We start from the raw sequence: 17,473 nt of genomic DNA, 5'->3' as shown, positions 1-17,473 counted from the left end.
CCCCCCCCCCCCCCCCCCTCCACATTGCTCCGGCACAGCTTCACGTGCAGACTATGGCATGACCCATTTCAGGCCAGTCATACTCAAAAAGATCTGCCACAACTGCCAGTCACTTTCACAGTGTAAAAGTAAAGGGCTACTATTTTCTACATTCTCTTGACATAGGAAGCATCTTGAGCTTAACTAGATTCCCCTTCTTTACAGATTTCCACAAGTTAACTAGTTAAGCACGTTTTCTGACCATCCAGGAGAAACATATCACTTTGAAAGGAACTTTGACTCTCCAAATGTTCTTGCAAGGCCAGCATGTATTTTATTGCTCAGTAGAGCTTAATATGTTGTATGTTGAATTAACTGTGTATCCCTTCTTACATAATTATTCCAAAACATGAAATCTTCATCATCAGTTATACCCTTGAAGATCTCCAACACCTTGAAGAACTCTGTAACTCTTACTATCTCCCAATCATTCAATAATCTCCTAAAAGAAAGGACTTCCAGGAGTTTCCACTCAGTTGGAATGGAAGAGGCATCAGTAAGAAACAGAAAGGGGCACAAATTTGGAACTACAACTCCAACATGCATTTGGTGGACAATATGGAAGGAAGGAGGGGGCCTCACAAATGTAGATGTACATTACAAAAGCTTACATGAAAGTAGAAGTTACGATCATCCCCAAGCTTGTAAATGTTAAGATATATAAGCTGCTGGTAAGTAAAAATAAATAAATCCAAATATGGAAGAAAACTAGAATAAACAACTAACTTGTCCATAAATATTTGAAACTGTAAATAGCCAACGCCTTGCAGAGAATCATCTGAAATTGTAGCTTCAGAAACTTAACTGAGGGCAACAGTAAGTACACCGTCCTTAGTTCACCTTAGTCATGGATAAACTCTGAGTCTAATGATAAGGAAATCCAACAATCTATAATGAGATTCCTCACTAATTTCTCATAAACCTAAGGAATTATATGTGTCTTAGTTTGACTGGTACAAAATTATCAAAAACTAACTAATACTTTTGAACCTTGTGGTCTTAAATATATTGTGTTGGATGCTGGAGTTAAAGAATTACTAAATATATAAAGTGACATTGTCTTCGAAACAGACTGAAACAACAGTAAGACACATAAATTGAAAAAACTGGAAGAGGGAAATTCACCACACTATGCGCAGGGGCACAGCCTCTTGGTATGCTGATGCGAACCATCACAAGATAGCACTGATGCTTGCGAGGTGTACAAGCAGGCTCCAGGGTTCAGATCTCTGGGAGCATCATCAACTACTTCAGCAGGCTGATCAGCTCCAACACTTGCCAAACATCCACCTTTACAGCTCAAGTACTTATGCATCGTTTCACACTGATTGAGCAACACAAATTTATTAGGAACACAAGACTGACCACTTGATTTACAAACCGAATCACACGATTCACCTTGTTTTCCTATCACAACATTTATACCAGCCAACCTCACTTCAGTTTGTACACCAGAAGCACCGCCAGAAGAAGAATTAGACGGTATAGAGAAACAATGATGAAATTCACTAAGATAAGCATTTTCATGAACCACACTTTCCGAATTATGACGACATCTTCCCGTACAAAAATCAAAAATACTCGAATACATCCCTGCTGTTATCGGCTTAGATATCTTCACATTTACAGCCAGATCCTTTTGTGTCCTGGACGGATTCAAACAGCAAGAAACACAAAATTCATAGGAATTGCAACATTGTAAAACGAGATTGCAACCATTACAAGAGAATCGCTCTGATTTCCCACGGCAGCAGCGAGAATGGGGATCAATGGAGAGTGCATCACAGACTTGACCCATATCATCGGCAATCAAATATCTTCCTTGAACGGTAGTTCTACAGGTAGATGTGCTTTGAAGACTAACATCCTTCCTGATAGAGAATACTGGAGAAGAAAATTGAAGTAGGAATAATAGAGATACAAGGAAGGAGGATGCTATCAATTTTGACATTTTTCGGGTGGAAAAGGGAAGTGCCTTCTCTTGGGTCTTCCAAATACAGTCCTGTCGGGTTGCGTTAAAGAAGCCCCGCTGAAATGGAGCTCCATCAAACTAAACATTCCTTTGGTTAGAAACATCAAGTTATCTCAGGATCAATTGTCGAGATATGCTATTCCGCCATTAGTTTTACCATATCATTATAATATGAATAGTGGAAGTAATTATTCACCTACTATTTAAAATCTTCAATCAAACGCAGAATTAAATAATCTTGCATTTTGCTATTATTATATTTTATACCTCACACCAAACAATGACATGACATGAAGTTTTAAAAAGTATATAAAATGTTGAATTTTCTGATTTTAAATTAAATATGGGAAGAATGTACTAAAATGTCATTTAATTTCATGATTTTGGAAAGTCAAAATTAAAAAATTGTCAAAAAAAAGAGAGATTTCATTTTTAAATAGATTTAAAAAATTAATACAGATAAATTGAGATAATTAGTTTTAGAAAATAAAATAAATAATGGGGACAGAGAAATTAGTATGTAAGTAAGTGCTCCATTTCAAATTATGTGGCACACTTTACTTTTTAATCTGACTCTTATAATATTATTAATATACATTTCAAGATTAATCTTGTTTTTCTTCTCTATAGTTGAAGTTTAAATATCTTATACCATTTGAGTAGTCATTTCAATAATTTTGAGTGTCATCTCAGTAATTGTGTGTAAAAATGTGTTGAGAGTGAGAGAATATTTCCTGTAGCTAAGAAAAAAATAAAATATTCCTTGTATTTACCAAAAATTGTCAAATTTACCGCTATACGTTATTTATATCTATGTCTTACAAAATGTATATTTGGACAACATATAATTACGAGGACAAATATGACCCCAAAAATACGAGTACATATGTCCAAAAGATATAACTAAAGATAAATATGAACATTTTTAGGGGCAATTGGCAAATATGAGCCTTTTCCGTTTTGGCAAGGAATACAATTGGTGAACATACATAGATATTCACATTCTTCCTATAATATAAACGGATGACGTAGACGAAAGCGTTCACATGTAAAGATTTTTCGAAATTTGAATTCAGACATCATCTTGAAATTTTTCTTTCAAAAGTTATAATCTCCAACATTCGCTAAAGTTTTTGTCCAAATTTTATTTCCGCCTTAAAAAGCAGTTGAAACTTTGAATAATTCTGAAATGCTGGCTAAAGCTTTAACTGATGGTAAAAGAACTGGCTATTTGCTATCTTTCCCCAATAAAGACGATCAACGAGCATATTCCTACACATCGGGAGGGAAAGAAGACGCCCCACCTTCTAAAATGAAGTCGATCTACTAGTAAATTACTGTGAGATTTGGACAAAAAACAAAACACTGAAAGAACATAGCAGATACAAGAAAAGTGCAACACAAGCTCTCACGACACCCCTCTTTCTATGTCGGGGTAATTTGCAACTTAAACTGGCTATCCACAACGATAGTCTGTTTTACCATTGCTGCTTTCGATTGGAGGCTGCAAGGAATAGATTACACTAACACGTGTACAGAGATCTACAGATCAACACAGAGATAGGAGATGATGGATCCTGCTCTCCTTTTGGTTCTTGGACTCACTTTCCACTTCTCTACAAGAACTTTCTTTATATTTGTGCAGCTCGTAATCACCGTGGCTACTCCAGCAGCGGTGATACCAGGGCAATAGACCATGTGGCTAGTTTCCAACAAGGTACACCTATTAGCAATATAACTTAAACCTACATCTGTTATTTGACGACAGTGAGACAACACAATATCCCTCAGCAAGGGACATCCTTCACCTAGCTCCACCATGGCCATATCGCCCAAATCCTGTCAAAAATTGATGCGCTAGTATTCAGTGCGGAATGGAGATAAAAAGTACATTTTTTTGGTCTATCAAACATCTTGTATATGGGAGCAATACGTGTGTGTGTGTGTTGCATATGGGACTTTATAATATGGGGTTCCTAATGCACTTGTTAACCGGTGGATTCAGGAGGAGGCAACCATTTTAAGCTCTACCTACACTAAGTAGTTCTAATATAACTTAATGTTGTTACGTAATCACCTTAATGTAATTATCCAATAACCTTGGTTTGTTAAGCATATTCATACCGTCTATGCATCATATACAATGTGTATCCCACTATAAAAAGAGCAAGTATAAGTGGACACACCTGCAGTACACTCACATCCAAGTAACTGAGTTCAGGGCATCCTCTTGCTATGGCAATTATTCCAGCATCCCCAATTTGGTGGCAGCCACTGACATTTAAATGATGCAGAGAGCAACCTTCACCAATAGCCACAAGTGCTTCATCCCCTACTCTGGTAATCAAATAGAGGCTAAGACTTATTAGAGCCAAATTACCAGTAATACGGTAGTTAAGTAGCAAGCTTTGATAAAGAAGCAGTTCAAAGTATATGCTATGCAAAATATAAGCAATCAACAATACGCATAAAGGAGAAGTTACTAAAGCAAATAACCATCTAGACACAATTTTTTGTTGATCTCGCAGTGTAGAACATTTTCCGTCAGACTATGGGCAAGGAAGTTTTAAAGAAGCAGAGAAAATTGTGCCTAGGCAATCTTCATCTTCAAATGGACAAGAGACCTCTTGCAGCACCAGAGGCACCACAAGGAGCACAACAATTCCCATATCAAAAAAGAAAAGAGACACAAAGATAAATGTTCATCTCAAAGAGCATTCAAGTATAAATTTAAAGGACAATACAAGGAAGTAATGCAAGCAAGGAAGAGACTGTCTGACAATTTTATCAGCCGAGACTTGATGATTGAGAAACAAAAAAAAAATAGAAGGCAATACTAGTTGAGAAAGAGAAAATCATGTACCTATCGCAGAATCGGAGGCTAAGGTCTGTAAGAAATTTACAGTTCTCGCCAACAGCTATAATTCCCTTATTTCCAACCTTCAAATCAGATGAAAAGAGCAGTATTATCAAGTAAAACAATTGAGTTTTGGGCATAAAGTGCAAAGGAAACAGCACAAATCAGATTTCACTAACAATAGATTGGAAAGAATGAAAAAGGGGAAACAAGGAGTGCTATTAGGCCTCCCATGGACTACTCAGGTCTCTTGAATGCTATGGTAATATAGTCTACAGAGAAGGCACATAACAGTGATGTGTTCAATTAAAGGGACTTAAAGGGCAGGAAGTGAACATAACCTGAGATGGCCTTGGAAGCAGATTTCAAATGTCAAAGGAAGATTGACTCGCGTGGCAGCATATGAGGCTAGTTAAAAAAAGAAGATAAACTTGTGCAGCAAGTGCTAACTTTGTAAGAAAGAGATGGAAGACAACTGTCACATTTTTCTACATTGCATATTACTCTCACAACTATAGTAATGTTCCTGCACATCTCTAAGCTTATGTGGAGAATGCCAAGAACTACCAGGGAGCTTCCACTCAGTAGGAATGGAAGAGGCATCAATAAGAAACAGAAAAGCGTACGAACTACAGTACCAGCGTGCACTACATGGGGCAATATGGAAGGAAAGGAACTTAAGGTGCTTCACGAATAAAGCAGAATCTGTTAGCAAAATCAAATACAACTATTTGTCTTTAACTCTCGTATTGTTGTAAAGTTGGATTCATGTCAGATGAGGTTTTATGTTTGGAGAATGATTCATATCAGATGAGGTTAGTCTCTTAGATTAATTCAGTGCCTTCAGGTATAGAGAGTATCTGATTTGTGTACATAGTTTTTTTTTTGAAATAACTGATTTGTGTACATAGTAAAACACTAGAACTGGAGGAATGATCTTGCTTTTGTCAGCTGATGTATTAGAAAAGTTCTGCTGATGTTTCTGGATCCCTAGCGTGCATGTGCAGCACCATCTTGGTGCTGGTAATTAATGATATCTTTGAATCTTTACTGATCAAAAAAATGCATAGGCCTCCAGTAATAAGCAACACCTCCACATGTAAAGATATCCTGTAACTTTGACATCACTAGAGAACAAGAAAGAAATCCCTAAGTAATGAGGGAGAGAAATTATTAAAGCACCTCATAACATCGACGGATGTGGAGCCTTTTGAGGTTGCAGCATCCTCTGGCTATAGAACATATGGCTTCATCCCCAATACTTGCACAATCTACCAAATGTAAAGCTTGCAAGAACTTGCATCCTTTGCCAATCTCGGACAATGCGAAATTACCAATTCTTTGACAATACAGCAAGGCCAACTCAGACAGATGCCTACATTATGAAGCCAAAACTCAAATTAGGACCTTTTGACTTCTTAGAAAAAGGAAGGACAAAAGACTCAAGATAGGACCAGGACAGAATTTTAGAGGGGTACAAACTATCAGGTCAAGCAATGGATAAAATTCATGAATTTCATAAGTATTACTCCCTCTGTCCCAATTTATGTGACTTACTTTCCTTTTTAGTCAGTCCCAAAAAGAATGACACATTTCTATATTAAGTAACAATTTGACTATAAAATGTCTATTTTACCCTTAATGAAATGATTTACAGCCACACAAATTTCTATCATTCATTTTGGACCACAAGTTTTAAAAGTCTTTCTTTCTTTCTTAAACTCCGTGCCGAGTCAAAGTACTTCACATAAAATGGGACGGAGGGAGTATTAATAAGATGAGCCAAGCATAACATAAATAGCAGTAATCAATCTATCAGTGAAACCAATCAACTACCATTCAACAGTTTGCTAGTCCTAATAGATTAGGTTTTCAGTCTTCATTTTTAAAGAAAAAGAGATGAAAGAAATTGGAGGACACTAAACAATGAAAAAAGACAGGATTTCATTAAAGACAATGAAATTACTGCCAATCGTCTATGAACACAAACATAAATTTACTGCCCACATCTTCATGAAAGAAATAACATCATTTTCAAAGAAAGTATATATGATGAAATTAAAATCTGCAATCAAAATAAAACATAAGAGAACTGCAATTTACCATTCTGATTCAACATATTATCCTATATTAAAAGGTAGTTTCACGCTTCTATCTATCAAATTCTAATACTAGATCAGCCTACATCCTACTGTAAGCCTCTTTGAAAGTGGTGGAACTTATATGCATTCCGCATTAATTATCTAACTCAATAGATTCAGAAATCTGGCTGTAAACATGGATGAAACCATCCCCTGGAGTTTGGAAAAGTATAGCATTTTGTTTCATGAGGTAATACTGACAGAATAGAATAACATGATTGTCGCATGAGCTTTGGAATAACAGAGAACTCAATTTGGTCCAACTTGGGAGTACAATACTTTTCTAGAGAATGCGTTCAAAGAAAATCACGTTAAAAATCTAATATAAGCACTCCCTCCATTATCTGCTATAATTGTTCTATGAAGCATTTTTTCTGTTTAATTTATACAAATTAAACTCAAGCAGGCATTTCTATTTGATAAAATAGCATATTTTCCTTTAACATGGCGCCTAAAATCTTAGGTGCAAAAGTAGTTCTATAAGCACTAATTTTGAGCTGCTTCTTTTAATGCTTATTTTTTTTTGAAACCTCTAAATGTAATTCTAAACATTTACTAGATACTCACATAAGTGCTTCTCATGCTAAATACTCTCCTCAAATGCACCACCACTCATGCATACGACCTTAAAAATATAAGCAGTTTACAAGAATCTATCTTGAATTCAGAGAACAAGGAGAAAGGGGAAAAGTAAGCACTAGGTCTTTTTGCCTTCAATAACTAAAATTCAACACAAAGGTTGAAAAGAAATTCAAAATAAAGCACGAGGAGAAAAGTGTACGTGCAAGATCTTGCAATAGACTCCAGTCCATATGTCCCTATATTGTGGCAGCCATTAACCTCAAGATACGTGAGCCCAGTGCAACCAACTGCAACTGCTTCCAAGCCTTTGTCACTTAAGAAAGTACAATCATTCAAGGTAAGAGACTTCAACCGTTTGCACCCTTTACCAATAGCATACAGACTCCTGAAAAAATATGCATAAAGATATAGGTCAGATTGTGAAAACCAATCATCCCAGCACATGCTTTGTTAAATTTTTGCTTGCAACTATTGCCATAAAAAGACAGACAGCAACACACAGTTTGAATCAAGTTACTATCTGTTCTCTATATTCAGGAATTATTTTTTTTAGCAAAGATGGAGTTGAAAATTTAAAGATTAGGTATTTAGATTGCGTAATCTGAACACTGGAAAAGCTTTTGGTTAAGAGGAATTGTATTCATGCCTAAAATGTAGATGTACATTACAAAGCTTACATGAATATAGAAGTTACTATCATGCTGCTGGTAAGTCAAAAACAAATAAATCCAAATAGGGAAGACAACCACAATAAACAACTAACTTGTCCGTAAATATTTGGAAACTGTAAAGAGCCAACAACTCCAGCGACAAACAGCAAGTGCCAACGCCTTGGAGAGCACCATCTGTAACATTGACGCATTGTAGCTTCAGAACCTTCAACTGAGGGCATCCTTGGGCAACAGCAAGTACACCTTTATCATGGATACACTCTGAGTCTAGTGACAAGGACTCCAAAGATCTACAATGAGATCCCACAGCTTCCAAGGAGGTGTCAGTTACTTTTGCACAGGCAGCCAAACTAATAGATTTCAACGTCTTCCCAGAACCATCTACCAATTTAATCAAGCCTGCATCAGTTAGGCCTTCACAGAACCTCAAATTCAAATCTTCAAGTTGCTTAGAGAACTCCCCAACAGCTGCTAGACCTTGATCTCCAACATAACAGCCCTTTAAGAGGTACAGGAAACTAAAGCTTCTCAGACCTTAGATAACATGCACATCATATAGTTCAATTCCAAAACAGCTTGAAACAGATCAATAAAATAACCATGAGGAAACCAAAGTTTTAAATGACTAGATATTTACCTGTAAATCCAAAGACTTCAAAAATATACACTTTTCAGCTATAGACCTCAGCCCCACATGTGTCACATTGGAGCACCATATTAAGCTCAGCTTTTCAAGCTTACTGAAGCCAGCAGCAACAGCAGCCAACCCAGCATCTGACAAACAGTAAGATTCTGTTTCATTGTCTTCCGAGCCATTTGTTTCAGCCAGGGAATGGATCTTGAGAGCTGAAATCACGGAATGATCAGTGCCACGCCTTCTTCCCTGCAACGGGTATACAAAAGAAACAATAAGTTTAAACTTTCAAGATGAATGTAGCTTCCCGGTACAAGCTCAGAAATTCACCTGTGAGCCTAACAAATAATATAACACACAAACCTTTAGAAAATACTGTTTTGGCATCACAAACTTGAAAAAAGCGTAACCCAAGTCTCACAAACAGAAGGCAGAGGAAACTCGCTTGTGAACCTAACAAATACTGGAGTCACTTATATTACCACTAAATGTGAAACTTTTTTTTGTTCGGGTGCTAGAAAATGTTGATGGGATTGCTTTCTTGAGGATCATTCCTCTTGAGGGTGTCTCTATAGTTTAGGTGCTTGTTTGGTATTCTTAATAGGAGGTTTTGACTTTAATATAGTCATTGTTGCCTATTCGTTCCATTCTTGTGTCTAGCTTTCTATCATTTACTTCCTTGTTCTTAGATTATAGGGTTTCTTTTGTTCTTTCGCATTCGAGATTGTATGAGAAATATTGAAAAAGAATATTATTGAATTGTTGTCGTTTACATTATTACATTGAAACCCTATTTATAGACACTAGAATACAATCCTTTACCAAGTAGGATACTATTTACTATTCCTATTTCTATTTCTATTTCTATTCCTATTCCTATTCTAATAGGATTGTATAAACCTATTCCTATTCTAACACTCCCCCTCAAGCTAGTGCATACAATTCATGTACCTAGCTTGTTACAAATGTAATTAACACGAGGATCGATGAGGGGCATGGTGAGATATTTGCAAGTTGATCACTCGACTTCACAAAATTGACAATCAATCTCAATGTGCTTGGTCTTCTCATGAGATACTGAATTTGATGCATAATGCCGATAAAACACAGAGTGATAAAATTACAGGTTTGAACTTCCCAAACCAAACTTGCAAAGACTGTTTCAGACCATAGAGTGACTAACACAATCGACATACAAGACTACTAAACTCTCCTTGAGCAACATAATCAGGTAGTTGCTCCATATAGACTTCTTCACAATGCAACGGTCGCTGGAAGTGCTCAAAATCTAGTATAAAATGTATCGATCATGTTGGAATCAATAGACGAGTCAATATTAAACAAGAAAGTCACCGAAAAAATTGGCCGGAAAATGCTCATACGCCGCAGTATTAGATTTGATGACTGAAAGAGGTCACAATTTAAAAAATAAAATTATATGGATAGGATAGTTCGAATTGATGGAACGATCCCATAGCAAAAGAGATATAATAGGGGTAGGGTCGAAATGATCACACGACCCTACTGAAAAAGAAAAATTATACGGATAGGGTTGGAATGATGGCACAACCCTACGCAAATTAGATTTGAGGAGTCACCGAAAAGACGAATGGAACTATGCAAATCAAATCTGAGTCGTCACTGAAAAGACACATGATGCTATGCAACTCTGAGAAAATAGTTCGGAAAAAAATCCACAGTACTACACAAATTAAATATGAAAAGTAGTCCGGGAGAGATGCACGGTGCTACACAAAACATATATGCAAAAAAAGGTAGTCACCGGAAGGATGTCACAATGCTACACAAATTATATATGAAAAAGTAGTCACTGGAATGATGGCACAGCGCTACACAAATTAAATATAAGAGAGCAGTCACCGGAATGATGGCACGGTGCTACACAAATTAGATATGAGAAAATAGTCACCACAAAGATACACGGTGACCAACTTTTGCTAACATAATCATTGGTTAGACGGGCGGCATATATGGGTGCCACCCGCCGGCAACGGAAGCTTATTGATTTTCTACTAAGATCTTAGAGGATCTGATACCATGTGAGAAATATTGAAAAAGAATATTATTGCATTGTTGTCATTTACATTATTATATTGAGACCCTATTTATAGACACTAGAATACAATCCTTTACCAAGTGGGATACTATTTACTATTCCTATTTCTATTCCTATTCCTATTCTAATAGGATTATAAACCTATTCCTATTCTAACAGTATCATTAAGTATTGAGTGTCGGTCATGCTCATCCTAAACCCTTTAGTCTCTAGGGTTCTTCTCCAAACCTCTACAGATAACTTAGACCATGGCACCTCACCTTGGATATGACATGTCAATTCATCCATCAACAAGCAAAACAGAAACAGACTAAAAAGTTGATCCCTGATGCAATTCCAACACAACTGAAAAGTGCTCTGAGTCCTCACATGGGTCTTGGCTCCATCGCACATATTTGTAATCTCCCTAGTGTATGCCATTGGTACACCTCTAGCCTCCAAGCATCTCTATAAAACCTCCCTTGAGACATTATCATATCCCTTTTTCTAGGTCAATGAACACTATATGTGAGTCCTTCTTCCTCTCCCTATACGGCTTCACTAATCACCTCATGAGATGGATGACTATTGTAGTAGATTTAACTAAGATAAATGTCAATCTGATTTATTTCAGGTGAAAAATTGAGGGTTAACATGAAACATCATGATCACCAATTCATAATTCGATGGTAAACTTTGAAGTCCTGATCTAGATTTTAGAGTTCCTATCCTCAATTGACAAATACAGTCTTTCACCAGTTATATATCGAAAGATATACACGAGCAACAGAAACGAATAACTTTGTTAGGCAAAAAAAAAAAAACAATCATTCCAAATCATTAAGTGCAAAATTGGAATTCTGACCAAAATATTCCCAATTGGAATGCAATAGACATCCCAATCTTAAATTTGAGACCTAGACACTCAAAATATAGACGTTGCATACAAGCTAATCAATAAATATATGAAATCGTCGCATAGTGAATTCAAAGGCTTACAAGTGGAACCGGGAGAGATATGGATAGTCTCTCGTCGACAAACACATTCCGGACATTGACGAAGCGGCGAGCGAGCAGTTTAATAAACACGTCGGGGCAGCCAGAGGCACCAATTCGTAAAGTGAGACGACTGAGGCGCTCGAGACGGAGCCAACGCTTGCAGACAAGTGCACAAGCGTCACGGCTTGATTTTGATTCCAGATGCCGGAAAATATCGAGAATCAGCTCATCCGGCAGGATTTGATTGATCCAATCACGCCCTCTCATTGAATTTGTCAACTTCTTCTGGATCTATATGACCTTATAAATACACAATTCGCAGCTGAATCTCGATTTCAGATACGTAAAAGAGAGGAAATGAGAAATTCGATGAGTGAAGATTTGGATGTGGTATCAGGTGAGTCGGGTCGGTAGAACTTGCCCGTCAGTTGTTGACAAGAAGCGATAGATCAATCAGCGAAAAGACATTTCCCATTTTAGCCTTGGGAAATTTGTTCTTTCTCGGATAACTTATTGCAATATATACGGGTATCTTTGTAATTTACTATATGGAGGCATTATCAGATGAGATCGGAGATCAACCATAAAAAATAGTGCCGAAATGTGCATGTCAAAGTACTTTGTAATAGTCTTTCAGGATGGCTCAGTTGGTTTGGAAGGTGGTTATCCACACGAATGATTCGGAATCGATCTCAATGCCTTCTGAATTGAGCATGTCGCATAGGGCTTGTCTAGTGCGGTTTACATCCTTTGTGTGGTTTGCAGGCTATTACACAGTGGGGGTTTATTCAGTGCGCACAAAGTGCTCACCCGAAGGGCAGAGGCAGTGGCAGAGGTTATAGTGGTTGTGGGTTATCCTGGGTTCCAAAAAAAAAGTACTTTGTAATACTATACTATGTCGTGTTTTCAAAAACGTTTTTTTTTTGCAGGGCGTACCAAAAACACTCCTAAAGATGTAGATCCATAGGACGTAAGTCATAGAATTTGGGCGGTAAGATCCAACCGTAAAAATGTAAGGGCCCTGGGCGTTATTTCTTTTTAAAAAAAATTGAACATTTTTTGCTTTAAATTATATTTTTTTGTTATTGTTGTAATGATATTTCTCAAATAGTAATTGTGATACTTTTTTTCTCCATTATTGGATATTAATACCTTTCTCAAATAAAAATCTTAATATTTTTTTTTGTATATATTATAGTTTATTTATAAAAAATTATTTGTAAAATAATTGAAAGTTTGACCTTTGCTTTTTTCTTAGTAATAACATTATAAAATTAAATATACAGGAGACTATGCCACATAGATCCATAAGCCTTACGCCCCATGTCTCAAGGCTACGTCTTGTCCCATACTGCATAAAACGTCTCGCCTTATGCCCCCGCCTTTTAAAACACTTATTACTACATATTTGTTTTACAAAATTAACCCTCAAAATAACAATACCAAATTGTGTCGAGAATGTAATGATGCGACATATTCAAGAATATATGTCATGATGCACATTATTTATACATGATATAATATTAATTGATTAGATACGAGGTGAAGTTAAACGTGAGACTAGAAATTTGGAGATAGACCTAGATTTAAGTTGAGTAGGATCAAAGTTGAATACTTGGGAATTAAGTTTTGTGACGTGATTTATGAAGTGGACATGATCATGAGGCTTGACACTCAGGTCATTTCTATGAGAAGAAGTTTCATTTGGCAGTGTTTCGCCCCTACTTATCGGTACAACGCTATTTATTCTAATCATTTGTTGTCTATAGATTATTGGTGCACTGTCATTTCTTATCGGGTGGTTATGATTTGACGACAATGTTGGCCAAATAACCATGACATCGTTTCTTCGCAATCTCACATATTGTGGGCCGAAGGTTGAATTGATGGTAGATTTTCTGAAAAAAAAAAATATTTGATGTAAATACAAAAGAATGTAGGATGACATTTTGCAAACTCGCATGTTGTGAAGCCATAGGTTAAGTTGATTGTGGATTTCACTGTAAAAAAGTTCCATATGCATATACTAGAGAACATAGGATGGCATTTTGTAAATTCGCATGTTGTGGGGCCGCAGGTTGAGCTAATGGTAGCTCTCCTATGAAAAAGTATTGAATGCATATATGTCCAAATGTAGGATGACATTTTGCTCGAACAATAACAGTATGAGTAGTTCTTACAAGATTCATGAATCTCATATGAGTACGAAACGCTCCATAGCATAAAGGACATCGAAGTAATAGACGAGAAGGTAATAAAAATAAAGGAGGAGAAAATTTTACATTATTCATATTTGAAGTATGAATGACAAATAAATTCTCCATAGTAAGAAATTGTAGGGGGAGGGGGGAATTATGCACTACAATTTTGTAATATAATGATTTATTTTCTAATTTGATGCCTATATTTAATTCATTAATTGCAACACACTTCAAATAAAAGATATAAAAACTTTAAAAGAAGAATATGTTTTCTCTTGAAATTGATCAAGTGCACTCCTTATATAACTAAAAATATTAATGTTGTCAGTTCTCTTTATTTAATGTGTATTGCCCAAAGTTCATTCACCCTTTTTGTTTGGCTTTCGGATATCGGATATCTAAAGTTATTACGAAGTAGGGAAAAAAATACCAATTATGCACTATAATTTTGTAATGAAATAATTTTTTTTCTAATTTGTTGTCTATATTTAACTCATTTATTGCAACATACTTCAAAAAAAAAAAAAAAAACTCCCTAAGTTACAAATTTTAGAAGAAGATTATGTTTTCTCTCGAAATTGATCAAGTGTACTCCTTGTATAACTAAAGTATTTGTTGTCAGTTATCTTTACTTAATGCGTATTTCTCAAAGTTTATTCACCATTTTTGTTTGCCTTTCAAATATCACATGTCTAAACTTATTCTGAAGTAGATAAATCTGTATAAAAAATTCAAAAATTGAGTACAAAATAAGTAATGTGTCAAAAAAATCAAATTACATACATAACGCGATTGAAAATGATGGGAATCCTATCGAGAAAGAAAAGGCATAAGCATCGCCTCTCGATCCAATCCATCTTCCCTGGCATCCCCAACAGCACTAGTTATATATCCATTGGAAGAACGTATATTTTTGACTTTTTTTAATAGAAAAATCATATATCATATATCAACATATTTAAAGCCCATTTAAACTAATTTTACTATTACAGATTATACAAAAATGAAAAGATGATATATGTGTGATACGTGTACATAAAAATTAGTTACTCCCTCCGTTCAATAATAGTTGTCCACTATACTATTTTAGGATGTCCAACAATACTTGTCTAATTTATGAAATCAATGGATAACTTTACATTTAAATTCCTAATTTACCCTTATAATTAATTATAGTCATTTATCTATTACATTTTTCAAGACATTTTATTTATTATATTCAAAGGGTGATATAGTAAAAATACCCTCCTATTTATAGTTTATTAAGAAGTGTGCAGAGTCAATATTGGACTAGTATTGTTGGACAGAGGAAATATAATTGATATATAAGTGAACACGTACAAAATATGTGCATTAGTTTGTTTAAATATAAGAGGAATATCTTTTAATAATAAAGAAACATATGACATACTTAAAACTCATTTAAACTAAATTTACAATAAATATATATATATATATAACATGATAGGTGATACACGTGCAAAATTCATATCTTCTTTTTATTGGCACAGTCTACAATAATCTCATTTATGTTTAAATCTCCAACTCCATTTCTTCTTTCCATTTGTAGCATATCCATTGGTGGCGCTCTCCCTGCTTATCGGTACAACACTATTTCTTCTAGCCATTAATTGTCTATCGATAATTTAGTGCTCAATTATTTCTTATCGAGTGGTTATGAATCAACGACGTTGTAGGCCAGATAATTATACCATCATTTCTTTGTGAACTCACATGGGACAAAAGGTTGAGTTGATGGTGGATTTCCTAATAAAAAAATATTGGATGCAAATAAAGGAGAACGTAGGATGGCATTTAGCGAACTCGCATGTTGAGTTGATTTCGATTTTCCTTGTAAAAAAGTTTCAAATGCATATATTGAAGAATGGAGAATAGCATTTTGTAAATTCGCATGTTGTGGGGCAGCAAATTGAGCTGATGGTAGATTTTCTATCAAAAAAAGTACTTGATACATATACGTGCGAATGTAGGATGATATTTTGCTCGAACAATAATAGATGAATAGTTCGTACAAGATTCATGAATTCCATATGAGTATGAAACGCTTCATAGCATAAAGTACATCGAAGTAATAAATGAGAAGGTAATAAAAATGAAGGAGGAGAAAAATTGCATTATTCATATTTGGATTGTGAATGACAAATAAATTCTCCAAATTAAGAAATTATAGGAAAAAAAATATCAAAAATGCACTATAATTTCGTAATGTAGTGATTCGTTTTTCCTAATTTGTTTTCTATATTTAACTCACTCATTGCAACATACTTCAGAAAAAATATTTGTTTCCTCTCTAAGTCACAAACTTTAGAAGAGGAATATGTTTTCTCTTGAAAATTGATCAAGTGCACTCCTTATATAACTAAAGAATTTGTTGTATGTTATCTTTATTTAATATAAATTGCCCAAAGTTCATTCACCATTTTAAAAACTCATTTAAATTAAACTTACAATATATATATATATATATATATATATATATATATATATATAGGCGATACCCGTGCAAAATTCGTATCTTCTTTTCATTGGTACAGCCAACAACTATCTCATTGAATTTGAATCTCCAACATCGTTTCTTCTTTCCATTTATAGCATATTAATCAGCAGTGTTTCCCCCAGGCCCCACCTATCGGTATAACACTATTTCTTCTAACCATTTGTTGTCTATCGATTATTGATGCTCTGATACTTTGTATTGGGTGGTAATGATTCGACAATGATGTTGACCAGATAACCATACCATCATATCTTTGTGAACTCGCATATTGTGAGGCCGAATTTGAGTTGATGGTGGATTTTTTGATAAAAAAATATTGGATGCAAATACAAAAGAACTCCCAGGATGACAAGATGCATATATTGGAGAGCATAGGATAACATTTTGTAAATTTGCATGTTGTGGAGTTGTAGGATGAGTTGATAGTAGATTTTTCTATCAAAAAACTATTGAATGCATATGCGTGCGAACGTAGGATGATATTTCACTCGTACAATAATGAAAAGTAGTTCGTACAAGATTCATGAATTTCACATGAGTATGAAATGCTCCATAGCATAAAGAACAACGAATAAGGTAATAAAAATGAAGGAGGAGAAAATTTTGCATTATTCATATTTGAATTGTGAATTTCAAATACATTCTCCAAAGTAAGAAGTTGTAGAGAAAAAATATCAATTATGAACTATAATTTTGTAATATAACGATTTTCGTTTTCCTAATGTGTTTTCTATATTTAACTCATTTATTGCAACATACTTCAAAAAAAAATTGTTTTCTCCCTAAGTCACAAACTTTAGAAG

At 35.1% G+C, this 17,473-nt stretch overlaps 2 protein-coding genes across 2 annotated transcripts; both read right to left on the bottom strand.

Moving 5' to 3' along the window:
* Window positions 1-753: 753 nt before the first annotated feature.
* On the bottom strand, window positions 754-2,678 carry LOC125873560 (uncharacterized). Its single transcript, XM_049554467.1, has 2 exons — window positions 2,664-2,678; window positions 754-2,089 (listed from the first exon to the last, which is right to left on the bottom strand). Exons 1-2 carry the CDS (start codon window positions 2,676-2,678, stop codon window positions 1,169-1,171), a joined length of 936 nt encoding a protein of 311 aa, XP_049410424.1. The 3' UTR covers window positions 754-1,168.
* A 657-nt stretch (window positions 2,679-3,335) lies between these two features.
* On the bottom strand, window positions 3,336-12,365 carry LOC125874408 (F-box/LRR-repeat protein 4). Its single transcript, XM_049555290.1, has 8 exons — window positions 11,952-12,365; window positions 8,900-9,145; window positions 8,355-8,761; window positions 7,791-7,976; window positions 6,051-6,243; window positions 4,875-4,951; window positions 4,198-4,348; window positions 3,336-3,850 (listed from the first exon to the last, which is right to left on the bottom strand). Exons 1-8 carry the CDS (start codon window positions 12,216-12,218, stop codon window positions 3,554-3,556), a joined length of 1,824 nt encoding a protein of 607 aa, XP_049411247.1. The 5' UTR covers window positions 12,219-12,365; the 3' UTR covers window positions 3,336-3,553.
* Window positions 12,366-17,473: the final 5,108 nt, after the last annotated feature.

The sequence above is a fragment of the Solanum stenotomum genome, chromosome 8 (genome assembly GCF_019186545.1).
Source record: "Solanum stenotomum isolate F172 chromosome 8, ASM1918654v1, whole genome shotgun sequence".
NCBI classification, from domain to species: domain Eukaryota; kingdom Viridiplantae; phylum Streptophyta; class Magnoliopsida; order Solanales; family Solanaceae; genus Solanum; species Solanum stenotomum.
The sequence above is the reverse complement of the archived record's forward strand: the minus strand, read 5'-3'. Positions and strand labels throughout refer to the sequence as shown.